Consider the following 15457-nt stretch of genomic DNA (forward strand, 5'->3'; position numbering starts at 1 on the left):
TACAGACTGAAAGAAAATATGTGTAAAACATACACTCAACAAAAGACTTGTATTTAGAATATAGAAAGCCATGTATAGTTCAAAAAGATCCACCAAATTTTTTAAAAAGGCAAATATTTGAATAGATACTTCACTAAATAAGATACACAGATAGCAAATAAGCACATGAAAAGATTCTCAAAAAACCTCTGGCAAGATGTCTACAGAGAAACAGAAAGTGCAAATAAATAATGTAATGAATGAAAAGGGACACATAACTATAGTTACAGCAGATACTAAAAAGATAAGAAAGTTATCATCAACTTAATGCAAATAGATTTAAAAACTTAGGTAGAATAAATTCCTAGAAAACCCACAACTTTTCAAAATTAACTCAGGAAAAGTCAAAATAGCCCTATAAATACTAATACAATTTTGATACCAAAATTAGACAAGCCCCCCCCCCGCCAAAAGGAAAACTACAGTCACTTAATTTACAAATGTAGTTGCAAAACCTCCTCCTAAAATATCAGTAAATGAAATTCAACAATGTAACACACTGTGATGAAGCTAGGTGGGTCCCAAGAATGCAGGATAGTTTACTATTAGGAAATCTATGTCATACTCTGCATTTACAGATAAAGGAGGAAAATCATATGATCTCCATAGATACCAGAAAAAAATTTAATAAAAATCAACACCCAGGGAATTCCCTGGAGCTCTAGTGGTTATGGACTCGGTGGTTTCACTGCGGGGACTGGGTTGAATCCCTAGCTGGGGAACTAAGAGTCACGAGCCCCACAATGTGGCCAAAAAAAAAAAAGAAAAACCAACACCCATTTATCACAAACACTGTAAACTAGAACTAGAAAGGAGCTTTCTTAACTTGATAATAGACATGTACAACAACAACAGAAAACCCCAAAACTGAATATGACCTAAGAACAAAAACTATAAAAATATACTCTATATTTAGTCACATTATTGGTGGTAGAGTTAGTACGTTACCGTGAGTGTTTTGTCTACAGGATGAGACAGACCGAATGAATAATTGATTGAGAACTGAGTTTTTATTGTAGTAAAATATACATAATATAAAATTTACCATTTTAACTACTTTTAAGTGTACCATTCAGTGACACTAAGTACATTCACATTATTGTGCCACCGTGACCACCATCCATCTCCAGAATGTTCATCGCCAACATAAACTCTGCATCCGTTAAATACGAACACCACATTGCTCCCCGCCCCACTGACCAGCCACTGAGAACCATTATTCTACTTCTTGCCCCTACGAATGTGACTATTCTAGGTACCTCACATACGTGGAATTGTGCAATATTTGTCCTTTGGTGTCTGCCTTAGGGACTTCCCTATAGCTCAGTTGGTAAAGAATCTGCCTGCAATGCAGGAGACCCAGGTTCCATTCCTGGGTCAGGAAGATCCCCTGGAGAAGGAAATGGCAATCCACTCCAGTATTCTTGCCTGGAGAATCCTATGGACAGAAGAGCCTGGTGGGCTACAGTCCATGGGGTCACAAAGAGTCAGACATGATTAAGTGATTAACACACACACTATGTCACTTAGCCTAATGTCTTCAACGTTCATCCACACTGCAGCATATGCCAGAATTTCACTCCCTTTTAAGGCTGAATTTTATATATATATACACACACACACACACACACACAGATATACACCATGTTTTGTTTGTGTATCTGTCCATTCACAATTGGGTTGCTTCTACCTTTTGGCTATTGTAAATAATGCTGCTATGAACACTGGTTTACAAATATCTAATTGAGTTCCTCCTTTTAGTTGTTTTGTGTTATACCCAGAGGTGGAATTGCTGGATCATATAGTAATTGTTTAATTTCTTGATAAATACTGTTTTCTATTTTCCACAGCACCTATACCATTTTACACTCCTATAAATGATGTACAAAGAATCCAATTTCTCCACATTCGCAGCTACACTTGTAGTTTTGTTTTTCTGCTAATAGCCATCCTAATGAGCCATGAAATTAAAAGACGCTTACTCCTTGGAAGAAAAGTTATGACCAACCTAGACAGCATATTCAAAAGCAGAGACATTACTTTGCCGACTAAGGTCTGTCTAGTCAAGGCTTTCTCCAGTGGTCATGTATGGATGTGAGAGTTGGACTGTGAAGAAAGCTGAGCACTGAAGAATTGATGCTTTTGAACTGTGGTGTTGGAGAAGACTCTTGAGAGTCCCTTGGACTGCAAGAAGATCCAACAAGTCCATCCTAAGGGAGATCAGTCCTGGGTGTTCTTTGGAAGGACTGATGCTGAAGCTGAAACTCCAATACTTTGGCCACCTCATGTAAAGAGCTGACTCATTGGAAAAGACCCTGATGCTGGGAGGGATTGGGGGCAGGAGGAGAAGGGGACGACAGAGGATGAGATGGCTGGATGGCATCATCGACTCAATGGACGTGAGTTTGAGTGAACTCCGGGAGTTGGTGATGGACAGGGAGGCCTGGCGTGCTGCAATTCATGGGGTCGCAGAGTCGGACACGACTGAGCGACTGAACTGAACTGAACTGAATGAGTATGAAGTGGTATTTCATTGTAACTTTCAGTTGCATTTTCCTGATAGCTATTAGGTTGAGCATCTTTTCATGTGTTTATTAGTCATTTTTTATCTTCTTTGAAGAAATGTCTATTTAAGTTCATTGCCCATTTTTAACATTGGGTTGTTTGGGGCTTTCCCGGTGGCTCAGTGGTAAAGGAATCTGCCTGCTACTGCAGGAGACACTGGTTCAATTCCTGATCCGGGAGGATCCCACATGCCTTGGAGCAACTAGGCCCATATGCCACAATTATTGAGCCTGTGCTCTACAAGAGAAGCCACTGCCACATGAATCCTGTGCACCCCACCTGGAGAGTAGCCCCCGCTCTCTGAAACTGGAGAAACGCCACCGTAGCAACGAAGACTCAGCAGAGCCAAAAATAAAATCATAAAAAAAATAGTAAGTTGGGTCGTTGGGTGTTTGGTTATTGCGTTTTAAGAGTTATTTATATATTGTGACCAATGATGGAACAATTTGAACTTCAGTAATAATTGTAATGGAATAAAGCACCTCATGTGTGCCCAGTTGTGTCTGACTCTGCCTGTCCCATGGACCATAACCTGCCAGGTTTCTCTGTCCTTGAAATTTTCCAGGCAAGAATACTGGAGTGGGTTGCCATTTCCTCCTCCAGGAGATCCTCCCGACCCAGGGATCAAACTCGCATTTCCTACATTAGCAGGCAAATTCTTTACCACTGAAACACGTGGAATCCCCAAAACACATGAAAAACGTTTAAATCCATGCATGCGTTAAGATATTTTTAAAATGCTTGTTAATTAACTTTGGAGGATGTTAAAGAACCAAGGCATTATTTGGAAAACTGATAAACAGAAATTCTATACCTTAATAATCACATTTAGATATACACCCAAGAAAAATCCTGGATGTATGTAACAGGAGACATTCACAGGAATGTTCTGAACAACATTGTTTATAATAGCAACAAACTAGAAACCGGCCACCCTCAGGAAGAATAAATGAAAAACTGTGATATGTTTGGAGAATAGTACACAGTAGTAAAAAATTGAATGAACTATGAAACAGATGAATATTAGTAATGTGTTAAGTGAAAAATGTAAATAACGAAGGACAACAAATAATACCATATTCTCTTACAGTTCAAAACTAAGCAAAAACATCATGTATATATAATTTTTTTCTTAAAATTTTTTAGAAAAATTCAAGTAACAACAAATACAGAATTGTGGATGATGGCACCCTAGACACTGGGATAAGGAGGGGATGAACAAATGAGGAGCAGGTGGGTAGATACAAGTTCTGATGGCTTTTCCATCCAGCCTCTTGAGTTTTGCAGTGGGTGCACTGGAACTCGTATTAATCTGAAAGGTATTCATATCTAAATTTTAAAAGGAGGACCATGCTAGCATCAATGATGATTGTGTGTCGTTAATCAAAGATTATAATTAATCCACTCTGTCTTCCTGAAGACTGCCTCCTCAGAAAAAGTAAGGTGCCGTTTCTAATCCGGGGCAGCCACAGGAGAAACCGAAATGAGTGGGAGGGGTGGTAACTGTTTTCACTTTTCTCTTCCTGTTTTTTTTGAGCCTGGGAAAGCAAGTCAGAATTTCCAATCTTTTCCAATTCCCACACGATTCCCTAATTTAGAACGAACTTAGAGAAAATAAAAACCCTTCCTGCATCTGGGGAAGACTGCCGCCAGCCGTGGAGCATCCTCACTGTGGGATGAAAAATCCTCTCGGGGGCGGTGTGTGCTCCAGCCCGACCCCCAACCCGTTCGTACTTGCTTGTACGGGGTTAAACCTTGGGGGACGATACCCTCGGCGAGGAGTCACAGGACGGTTAATTAGTGGAAATTCTTTGGGAAACTCTTGGACCCCAGCAGGAAGCCATGGGAGGCAGGCGTGGGGAGGAGGGGCGGGTAAGGGAGTTCAAACGGAACAGAGGTGTCAGGTTGCAGAGACAAGCTCCAGAGATTTACCCCCGGGTGACTACCCCTCTCCACCCACTGGCCCCGAGGGTCGGCAGTGTGGAAGATCTTAAACCGACGAGCCTGCGGGTACTGCGCGAGCGGACGCGGCGCGGAGCCTCTGATCACGCTAACGTGCAGCAGGCTCCGAGAAGGCCACGGTCCGAGTAGTGCCAGGTGGAGAGGTCCAGGCCACTTCTCTTTTTCCTCGTTGCATCCAGACTGGGGTGGACAGGAAATTAAAAAGTGCTTATGCGGCAATAACCATCAAGAAGCACTCTTACTGACTAGGAAACCGTGAAGAGTTGAGCCACCTGGCCTTTGCGGGCGAAGCAGGCCGGAGCCTTTCCCTGCGCGGGGCGGGCGGTCGAAGCCCGGCAGCCCTAGCTTGGCTCCAGACCGGCTCGGGGTGACATCACCAAACTCCTCCGATCGGCGGGAGGTGGCCCCCGAAATCCCCTAAAAACAGAGTGAGTAATCGGAGGCCCCGCCCTCCAGGCGGGGCTCAGACTCGGGAGCGAGCCGAGCTGCTCCGCCAGCCCCGGGAGCGGCCTCCAGGCGAGCTGCCTGTCTGTGCCCCGCGCGGCGCGCACTAGCTCCGGGTCGCCGGCACAAGCAGCCTGTCCACCCTGCACGCGGCCTGCCCATCCTCCGCGCGGCGCGCGTTCGCCCCTGAACCTCTCCCGGTGGCGGCGGCACCCGCAGCGGCGACGAGGGCGACGGAGACGCATCGCGCAGGCGCGGTCGGATTCCCGGCAGTGACGCGACGGCGGGCGCGCGCGGCGCATTTCCGCCTCTGGCGAATGGCTCGACAGTAGCGCGCGCCGCGGGCCCAGCTGCGACCCCGGCCCCGCCCCCGGGACCCCGGCCATGGACGGTGAGGGCGCCCCCTGACCCCGCGGGGTGGCGGCGCTGGGGCCGCGGGGACCGCGGCGGGAGGCCCCTCACCGCCTTCCGACCCTTCGTTCGCCGATGGGCGCTGCGCAGGGAGCGGCCGGCCGGATGGTGGCGCGGGGCGGGGCGGGCATCGAGGGTTTTGACTCAGTTTCCCCCTGGGTGTGGGGTGTTGGGGGGAGCGTTAACTCAGTTTCCCCCCGGGACCCGGGAGTGGGGCTTGGGCAGTTCCACCTTAGTTTCCTTGTTAGGGGAGAATGTATCTGACTCAGTTTCCTCTCGGGATGGGGGAGTGCCCTCCCTTAGTGTAACTTAAAACAGAAAAGGCCGTGACACAGTTTCCCCTGGTGGAGGGAGGCGGCCATCTCTGGTTTCCCTCAGGAAAAGGGTGCTTCTGGCTCCCTTACCCACGCCCCAAGTTTCCCTGAAGGTTCCAGGTAGCAGGCCCTGACTGAGTGTCCCCGAGAAGGAGCCTGGCTCCCTCTCCTCACCTCCGGGAAGCAGGCCTTCCCTGATGAGGACAGGATGTGGGCTCCTGCTGACCCTTGTCTCCCTCTCCTTTCAGACTTCTTCCCCATCATCTTCTCCGAAGGTAAGTGGCCCATCCTCTCTCAGTGGGTCGGGAGGAGCTCCCCAGGGTCAGGGGCGATGGGGTCAGCGGCTGATGGGCCTGGCCCGCGTGTCCCCTGCAGAGCCTGTGCAGGCCTCTGGCCCCTATGTGGAGATCATCGAGCAGCCCAAGCAGCGGGGCATGCGCTTCCGCTACAAGTGCGAGGGCCGCTCAGCCGGCAGCATCCCTGGCGAGAGGAGCACAGACACCACCAAGACCCACCCCACTATCAAGGTCAGCAGAGCCCCAGGGCGGGGGACCCAGAGTCAACAGGGCTGGGACTTGCTTTCAGCCCCCACCCCCCCATCCCGAAATCTGTGTCTGGGAGTTGGGTCTGGAATTCCAGCCCTCTAGGGTGCTCTCTGTACTTTGGACAGATCAATGGCTACACGGGGCCAGGGACAGTCCGCATCTCGCTGGTCACCAAGGACCCTCCTCACCGGCCTCACCCTCACGAGCTAGTGGGGAAAGACTGCCGGGATGGCTTCTATGAGGCTGAGCTCTGCCCAGACCGCTGCATCCACAGGTGAGCTCCTTAGGGGTGGCAGGGGGTGGAAGAAGGTGGTGATGAGATGGGAATCGGAAAAGCAGGCAGTTATATTGCTGTTACAATGTTAATCGTTTCTGGACAGAGGGCAGAATTCCTCACTGCTTGCTCCCTCTCCAGCTTTGCAAGCTGATTCTTTTGTTTTGAAATTGTCTGTGTGTCTCCTCTCTCCAGTTGATAGGAGGAGCTCCCTGTGAGCTCTGTGGCAAAGGTGTGGGTCCCTAATCACCCCTGAACCCCTAACCCCTGGGGCTGGAGTGTCACATCTCTTGTAGTCAGAATGAAAGCCATTGAACCAACGGTCTCCCCTGAAGCTTATGTACTGGTTGACAGAGGCAGACCATAAATAAATGTACAAATAACTGAACTGTTAGAAAGTCACCATTTCAGTGATGAAAATGAAGCAGTAATAGGTTGGAAGACTAGCCTGAGGTGGCAGGGGGTGAAGGAGCTGGTCCCACTCCTTTGGGCTGGGAGGTCAGAAAGGCTTCTCGAAAGTAAGACCTAAATGTGAGAAAGTAGAGAAGCACGGAGGGAACATGCCCAGCAGAATGAACAGGTGCAAAAGGCTTTGAAATACGAATGCGTGTCATGTCTTTGGAGACAGTAAAAGAAAGCCCTGGGGCAGAGGGTAGGGAGCTGGCAGGGACTGTGGCTGGGGCCAGGCGGCAGGGCACAGGGCCTTGTCAGCCAAAGTAAGGAGTGGCTTTCAGTGTGGCACAGTTGGGTGGGGTGGCATTCAAGGGGGTTAAGAATAGAATGATTACCTGGTGAGTGGGGGGGGATAAGGGGCAGAGTGGGTAAGGCAGGAGGGCCCAGGCTCTGCTGGAGACAGTGGAGCTTATGCCTGGGGGGGCCTCAGCTTTCAGAACCTGGGGATCCAGTGTGTAAAGAAGCGGGACTTGGAGCAGGCCATCAGCCAGCGCATCCAGACCAACAACAACCCCTTCCAAGGTGAGGGCGGCCACGGTGGAGGCTTGGGCCTGCCTGGAGCACCTCCAGCTGCTGTACCCTTCTGAGGCCACCTTCCCCTCACGTGTCCCTCACCGGCCAAGATGCGGTGCCTGTTCAGTACATACACCCGTTCAGTACATTTTACCATTGGAGAAACAGACTGAGAGCGGGGGCGTAGGGGACAGGACATTCAGGGTCACAGGTGGAGTCAGTGATGGGTCTAGAACGTTCCCACCGCCCTCCTCTAGGACTCGTGCTATTTCACACACCTTCCAACAGCCCTCCCAGCCCAGAGCTACCCACACACCCCGCTCCGCCCCAGCCCCAGCCCCATCCCCGGCCCAGGCTCTCCTGACCATCGGTTTTTCTGACAGTTCCCATTGAAGAGCAGCGTGGGGACTACGACCTGAATGCCGTGCGGCTCTGCTTCCAGGTGACAGTGCGGGACCCGGCAGGCAGGCCCCTCCGCCTGGCGCCTGTCCTCTCTCATCCCATCTTTGACAACCGTGAGTGGTCAGGGAGCTGCAGGAAGGGGAGAGGGGTGGGCCTGTGAGGAGGAAAGGAGAGGTGGGGAGGGGTGACCTGCAAGAGTCGCTCTGACTTTGTCCAGTCACCCAATGTATCAGTCATCCCCTCTGTGCCCAGCGCTGTGCTGACCAAAAAGACGAGGCAGAGGAGACGCAGAGCTGCCCTTGAGGTGCAGCGTCCAGGCTGGCAGGGAGTCAGATGGGAGATAGGCATTTCCAGCCCATGACGAGAGGGTGGTGTGCCCAGAACTGTACTGATGACTCCAGGAAATGAACTTCCAGGAATGAGATAATGTTAGAAACTAAGAATTCAGTGAGGAAAGCTCACAGGAAGTTTACAGATGGATTGGGCTGACATTGGTCAACTGCAGTTTTAAAGTAGCCAGTAGGATACGTGAAAATAAAAAGGCTTTGGAGCCCCAAGGCCAGAAAACCAGGATGAACCAGTGTGTGTGGGGGTGGGGGGCTCAGGAGGGAAGGATTCATTGCCAAGGCATGTATGAATGGGTCTTGAATACTGCCTGGGTCAGGGGGAGAAACAGCAGTTGTGATCGCTTTGGTTCTCGTAGGACTGTATGCTTCATGATGGCAGAGATGTTTACCTTTTGTGCGTGGTTATGTTCTTCAGGCCTAGAGCAGAGCTGGGCATGGAGTAGGTGCCGGTAGATAAAGAGTTGCTGAATTGGTTGGTGTGAGGAGCCAATGGGAATGGTTGAATCTTGGCTGCAGAGGTGTAGTCAGCAAACTCTAGACAACCTTGACCCTGGGGTGGGCAGGAGCCTTTTCCTGCAGGTCAGCCCGGGAGACCGCCGGTGGTTCAGGGCTTCCTTCCTTATTCCCACACCTTCAGGCGCCCCCAACACCGCCGAGCTCAAGATCTGCCGGGTAAATCGGAACTCTGGGAGCTGCCTCGGCGGGGACGAGATCTTCCTGCTGTGTGACAAGGTGCAGAAAGGTACACAGCCAGAAGGAGGGCTGGAACCAGGAGCAGGAGGCGAGGGGCGAGGCTGAGCAGACACACTAAGTGTTAAGGAGCTGGTTTAAGCACTGTCCCCAACTCTTTGGGGACAGCAGGGCCATGCATCTCTAGAGACAAGTATCGGCAATTGCAGGGGGCGGCGGGCTGGGGGAGCTGAGCACCCACACGGCCGCCCTGTCTCCTGCAGAGGATATCGAGGTGTATTTCACGGGACCAGGCTGGGAGGCCCGAGGCTCTTTTTCACAAGCTGACGTGCACCGGCAAGTGGCCATCGTGTTCCGGACGCCGCCCTATGCGGACCCCAGCCTGCAGGCCCCTGTGCGTGTCTCCATGCAGCTGCGGCGGCCTTCTGATCGGGAGCTCAGCGAGCCCATGGAATTCCAGTACTTGCCAGACACAGGTACCCAGCTGGGCAGGGCAGCAGCAGGGCTGTGGGCTCCAGCCGGTGGGAGTGAGGCCAGGCTGGATGCCACAGCTGTAGGTGAAGGTCAGAAGCTGGGGTTGGGCAGATTTCCATAGTAATCAGATTCTTCTTCTCACCTCATTTAATAGTGATGCCCAAGACTTACTGAGCTCTTGTGACATGTGTGGCCCTATTCCAGGCATATCAGTGAATTACCTGATTTTATTCTCTCATGAACCTTTTGAGGTGGGAGATAGCATCTAACTTGCCTGAGGTCACATAGCTAGTGAGTTATAGACCCAGACCTCATTTGAACCCAGGCCATCTGGCTTCTGGGACCTGTTGCCACAGTGTATCTATACTTATCACCACCACACAGCCATGCCGTGGTCAGGGCTTTCGGGCATCTGCTCAAATAGGAACAGCTAAAGTGATCCTTTATCTGAAGCCTGTCATCCAGCCTGAAAGTGTGTCCTGCCCTGGGACCTGTTTAACAGTCTGGAAAACAAGGCCTGAAACGGCCATCAGTTCATCCCACCAGATGAGGACTGAGTGTCCACTTGGCACCAGGCTCTGCGCCAGGTATCGTCAATCCAAAGATGGATGAGACACGTTCCCTGCCCTTTGGGAGCTCGGTCACATGAGGAAGGCACACATGCAAAACAGCAGCCTGTGTCACAGAATGACGCGTGAAGCAGCGAGGTGTGTGCAGAATACTGTGGGAACTGGAACCGGCTGCGTGGAGGAGGTAGCATTTAGGTTGGAGAAAGACCCAGAAGCGCATTCTCTAGGCGGGTGGAGCAGAAGGGCAGGGAACGGGCACAGCACGTTTGGGGACAGCTTTGTGGCAGGAGTTGACGTTGTCGGGTAGTGAGCAGGCTCCGGCAGAAGGGCCTTGAAGGCTGGACTTGCGTTCATCTGGGGTCACATCCTAAGGCCTCGGGAGCCACCAAAGGTTTCTGAACAGAGAAGTGATGTGAGCAGGTCTGGAAGCAGCGTGCAGAGCATCTGAGAGGGGGGACACGGGGTGGGGAGGTTTCGGAAGATGTTCCGGTCGTTCCGGGAGAGAAGGTGCTGTGTGAACCTCACAGACAGAACGCACAAGACCGTCTCACCCACTGCCGCCTCCTCCGAGACCCTGAGCCCACGGGCCCTTTGTGTCCTCCTGGGGACCTGTGCTTTAGCTGTTGCCTCTGCTCGAAACGCTTGGCCCCCAGATCTTCACACGGTGGGCTCACACCGGTGCTTCCCTGGACCCCTCGACCTTACCTCTGGCGCTGTTACTTGCCCTGGTCTCCTCAGCTCCTATCACTTGTGTCAGTGCCCCTCTGTCCCTTGGATGTCACAGCGTTGGGGAACAGGAACCTTGTCTGCTTACTCAGGGCCATACCTCCAGTGGCTCTAAAGGAGTCTGGCACGCAGATGCTTGGTGAACGTGTGTCTAGAGGGTGAATGGTGGGGAGTGAGAAAGAGGAAGCTGCTGAGGATGTGTCCAAGGTTTGGGAACAGGGCAAAAGAGGTAGGGCGGGAACACCGAAGGGGAGGGAACCAGGATCAGGTGTTTGAGGTGAGACGGTGAGGTTGGCTTTGGGCTCTTGACGTCAAGTGCTTTGGGCTTCTCCAAGTGCTGCAGTAGTTAGAGAGTTCGGAAAGCTCCAGACTAAACTCAAGAAACGATCAGAGAGAAGGTTAAGAGTCTGTTGAAGTCTTAAGCCAGCCTGTCATGCTCGGGCTGCTCCAGAAAGCAGAGCGCGCAGCACCAGGCCTGGTCAGGGCTGGACGGGAGCAGGGATGTCAGCGGTGCAAGTGAGAGAAGCCTGAGGTGGGACCCTGCGACGGCTCCTGGCTCCTGACTTGGGGTCACCTGTGTGGCCTTTGGAGGGCAGATTCAGCTAATGGAGGTCTTCTCAAAAAGTCACGGCATTCTTACCTTTGTGGAGTGTCACAGTCGTGCAGCTGTTCTCACTGGGTGAGGTTTAGAGAAAGGTTCTTAGAAAAAAGTTTGTCTTCTCGCCTACCTCCTGAGAGTCCTTTGGGAACTTTGGGGGTCCACTGGTACAAGCAGGACCCACTTCCCTCCGTTACTTTCCCAGATGATCGTCACCGGATTGAGGAGAAGCGCAAAAGGACATACGAGACCTTCAAGAGCATCATGAAAAAGAGCCCTTTCAATGGTAAGAGGGGGCGGCGGGAGAATCAGAGAGCAGTGGGCAGGGAGGGGACCCTAGACACCAAGAACTGACCCAGCCTTCACCCCACAGGACCCACCGACCCCCGGCCTCCAACCCGGCGCATCGCTGTGCCTAACCGCGGCTCAGCCTCCATCCCCAAGCCAGGTGAGGATTTCCTTAAGGTCGTCACACTGGAACTGTAGGCTCAAATCTGTTCGATCCATGGTTTCCAAACCTCTTGGAGAGAGTCGAGCAGTCTCACCAGCAGGTGTCTGAAATCTGCTCGCTGTTGGGCTCCTGTTTCTCAGGGCCTGAGCCTTCGTGGCCTAAAATCAGAGCCAGCTGGGAAGCGGTGAAGATGCCGATTCCCGGGCCCCTTACAGACATGGGGAATCAGAGGCTTGGGAAGTGTGTCCCAGGAACCAGCACCCCCCTGGGGATGAGAACCCACGTGGTGTCGGTTAAACCCACATTGGATGCCTTGAGATGCAGAAGTTTCAAAAATGCAGTCTCTGCTCTCAGTTCTCCAATGAAGTGGGGCAACCAAACAGTCACCTCTGAAGTAGCAAAACAGTAACCTGTAATGTATGTGCTGCTGTGTGTCTCAGAGAAGGAGGAAGAGGCGCTGCTCCCTGCCGGCTGCTCGGGCACAAGGTTGTGCCCGCTCTGAAAGCATCCTTTCCTCTAAAGGCTGTGAGAGCTTTGTGGGCTGGGGTAGACAGGCAGGGCTCCACGGAGGGGAGCCTGGAACTGGGCCCTACAGGGGAGGCCAGATTGGGTAAGAGGAGGGAGTAGGGTGCCGGCAGTGATGCCACAGGGAAGGGGTGAGCCTCAGCATTCGAGGCAGCGGCTGGGGTGCAGAAGCTGGGGGGGGGGGGGGGGCGTCTCCGAGGCTTTCTCTGACCCCTGCCTCTCTGTTTCTCTTCTCCAGCTCCCCAGCCCTATTCCTTTACGCCATCTCTCAGCACCATCAACTTTGAGGAGTTTTCCCCCATGGTCTTTCCTTCTGGGCAGATCCCAAGCCAGACCTCGGCCTTGGCACCAGCCCCCACCCCGGTCCTGACCCAGACCCCAGTCCTGGCCCCGGTCCCAGCCCCAGCCCCAGCCCCAGCCCCAGGCATGGCATCAACCCTGGCCCAGGCCCTAGCCCCAGGCCTGGCTCAGGCTGTGACCCCGCCTGCCCCCAAGACCAACCAGACCGGGGAAGGGACACTGACAGAGGCCCTGCTGCAGCTGCAGTTTGATACCGATGAAGACCTGGGGGCTCTGCTTGGCAACAACACTGACCCTACCGTGTTCACAGACCTGGCATCTGTCGACAACTCTGAGTTTCAGCAGTTGCTGAACCAGGGTGTACCCATGGGCCCCCACACAGCTGAGCCCATGCTGATGGAGTACCCTGAGGCTATAACTCGCCTGGTGACAGGGTCCCAGAGGCCCCCTGACCCAGCTCCCACTCCCCTGGGGCCCCCTGGGCTCACCAATGGCCTCCTCTCGGGGGATGAAGACTTTTCCTCCATCGCGGACGTGGACTTCTCAGCCCTTCTGAGTCAGATCAGCTCCTAAAGGGGTGATACCCGCCCTGCCCAGAGCAGTGGGTTAGCAAGGGATTGAAGCCCTCCCAAAGCACGCACTTACGGATTCTGGGAGGGTGTGCTCCAGTTGCCCCCAGCTTCTTTGGGTGATGTCTTCCTGGGGAGGGGGGGTGCATTTTATTCTTTTATTGGCAGTATCTCTCTCTCTTTTTGGAGGTGCTTAAGCAGAAGCATTAACTTCTCTGGAAAGGGGAGAGCTGGGAAGACTCAGACTCTTCCATCCCTTATCCTGATGTTCGGCTCCAGGCTCTACAGAAAATTCTGGGGTCCTCCAACCCCACTCTCCAGCTTCTAGGACTCTCCTAGAGAGATGGGCAGGCTGGAGCTATGGCCTTGGAGGCCACAAAGCCTTATTACAAGTGTCTTCCTCAAATCATAGATTCATTTATACCTTGAGGCAAAATAATGCCCCTGTTAGGCGCCCCTCTCTGGTGCGGCATTCTTTGTGCCTAACTACCAGCCTTTGAGGGCCTGGCTTTCCCCACCCGCGGAGGTCTCTGCCAGCTCTTCCCTTGCTGGGCTGTGGTTGAAGGGGACTGGTGGGGCAGTATTGGCCTTCTCCAAGATCCAGGGAGGTTCTCTTTGAGACTGCTCTGTTCCTCCTTTTCTCAAGTGCCTTAATGGTAGGACGAGCTGTTCAGAGTCGGGGAGAGCAGGCTGGCTGCTCTCCAGTCAAGAGGCTCAGTTTTTACTGAAGAATCAAAGCATTTATAGACTATTGCTTTTTCTACTCTGAACTAATAAATTTGTTACCATGCTGGCTAGAGATTTGTCTTTTTTGAGCACACTCTTTGCTGGTCATTTCAGGCTGGATGTTGGTGATACAGAGTTGGAGGCACACATTTGCTGGAGGAATACATTGCCACTGGGGAGCTTGCAGTCCACGGACATCCGTGGACACTCCTAGCTACCAGCCAGTGAATGAAAGCAGGCGGCTATGGGGGGCGAGGGGAAGTCCTAGTCTAGCGAGAGCCCGGTTGGACCCAGGAGTCGTGGGGATGGAGCATTTTCAGGAAGGGCTTCACAAAGGCCACACTAGCTTAGCTTCAGGTCTATACATCAGCAGAGGGGCTAGCCAGCATTTATAGGTAAGCGGGGTAGGAGACGATGTTGGAAAGATTCGATGGGCCAGTCTGTAAAAGATGAAGAGGCTCGGCTAAGAGGTTTGGGTTTCATCTCTTAAGTGGTTGGGAAGGGAGGTGCCAGGTAAAGGTCTGTCCTTTAATACCCTGCCCTGGGAGGACCAAGGAAATCTTAAATCCGAAGCCGCCTCCCCTCCAACACCACGCACGTCCCACGAGTCCTGAACAAAAACCAAGCCACGGCCCACGGGCTAGAGGCAGACATACTTCCGTTTTGTCCCGACGCACGCGCAGTAAAGCAGAGTCAGCCACCGGCCCTAAATAGCGAGGGCCTGCCTTCCCGAGTGCGCAAGCGCACAGATAGCTTTCTACAACGGGGCGGCCAGGCAGTGCGCTTCGGGAAAAGCCCATCCTGAGGCCGATGGCGTCGCAGGGTTGCGGGAGGGTGAAGGCACTCAGGTATCAGTGAGACGTTGCTGCAAATCTAGCGAGTCCCCTGGGAACACAGGAGGCCCAGGGTGCAGGTTCCGATGGCGTCTACGAGAAAAGATGCCAGCTGGCGGCGGAATGTTGGGGAACCGGAGAGCATCTAGCGACTCGCGCTGCGCTGCGGCGTTTCTTTCGGGGGGCGGGGTCTGAAGCAGGTGGGCCACCCTGGGGCCTGGCCGAGCGGTACTTACGCCCGAGGGGCGGGACCCAAGAGCCGTGGCCGGGTCAGGACCCCGGCGGGAGTGCGTGCGGAGGTGAGGTTTGCAGCTGCTGCGCTGCGGGCAGGGCCAGGGCGAGCGCCGGGAAGGACCTGGCGGGGTGGGAAGACTCCCCGCCGGAGGAAACTGATGGCCGAAACTGCCCGCAGTGTCGTCAACCTGAGGCCCGGAGGGAATTAGTGAGTTCGGGTCCTCCACCTCAGGCTGTGCCTCGCTCTTGTCGGCTTCCCCAATGTCCTGAAGTGACCTCCTGCTCTCCCCCGAAAGCCCTTCCCACACTCCCTGAGTGACCTCATCATGACCATGGCTCACCAGCCCCAAATCTTTGTCTCCAGCTCTGACTTATCTCTCCTGTGCGCCCGCCCTCTGGACATCTCACCCTGACATCCCTCAGGTCTTTCAAAATCTCGGTGTTCCAAGGGACCCTAGTCATCCCTGGCCTGCCCCTTCCCCTCAGTCATGGC

At 53.1% G+C, this 15457-nt stretch overlaps 1 protein-coding gene across 1 annotated transcript; it reads left to right on the forward strand.

The window, feature by feature from the left end:
• Positions 1-5291: 5291 nt before the first annotated feature.
• Positions 5292-13894, forward strand: RELA (RELA proto-oncogene, NF-kB subunit). Its single transcript, XM_068976602.1, has 11 exons — positions 5292-5401; positions 5984-6010; positions 6111-6262; positions 6406-6554; positions 7438-7529; positions 7904-8035; positions 8907-9011; positions 9223-9435; positions 11532-11612; positions 11700-11774; positions 12541-13894. The coding sequence occupies exons 1-11, from the start codon at positions 5395-5397 to the stop codon at positions 13173-13175; spliced, it is 1668 nt and encodes a 555-aa protein (XP_068832703.1). The 5' UTR covers positions 5292-5394; the 3' UTR covers positions 13176-13894.
• Positions 13895-15457: the final 1563 nt, after the last annotated feature.

Source organism: Capricornis sumatraensis, chromosome 8 (assembly GCF_032405125.1).
Source record: "Capricornis sumatraensis isolate serow.1 chromosome 8, serow.2, whole genome shotgun sequence".
Classification (NCBI taxonomy): Eukaryota; Metazoa; Chordata; class Mammalia; order Artiodactyla; family Bovidae; genus Capricornis; species Capricornis sumatraensis.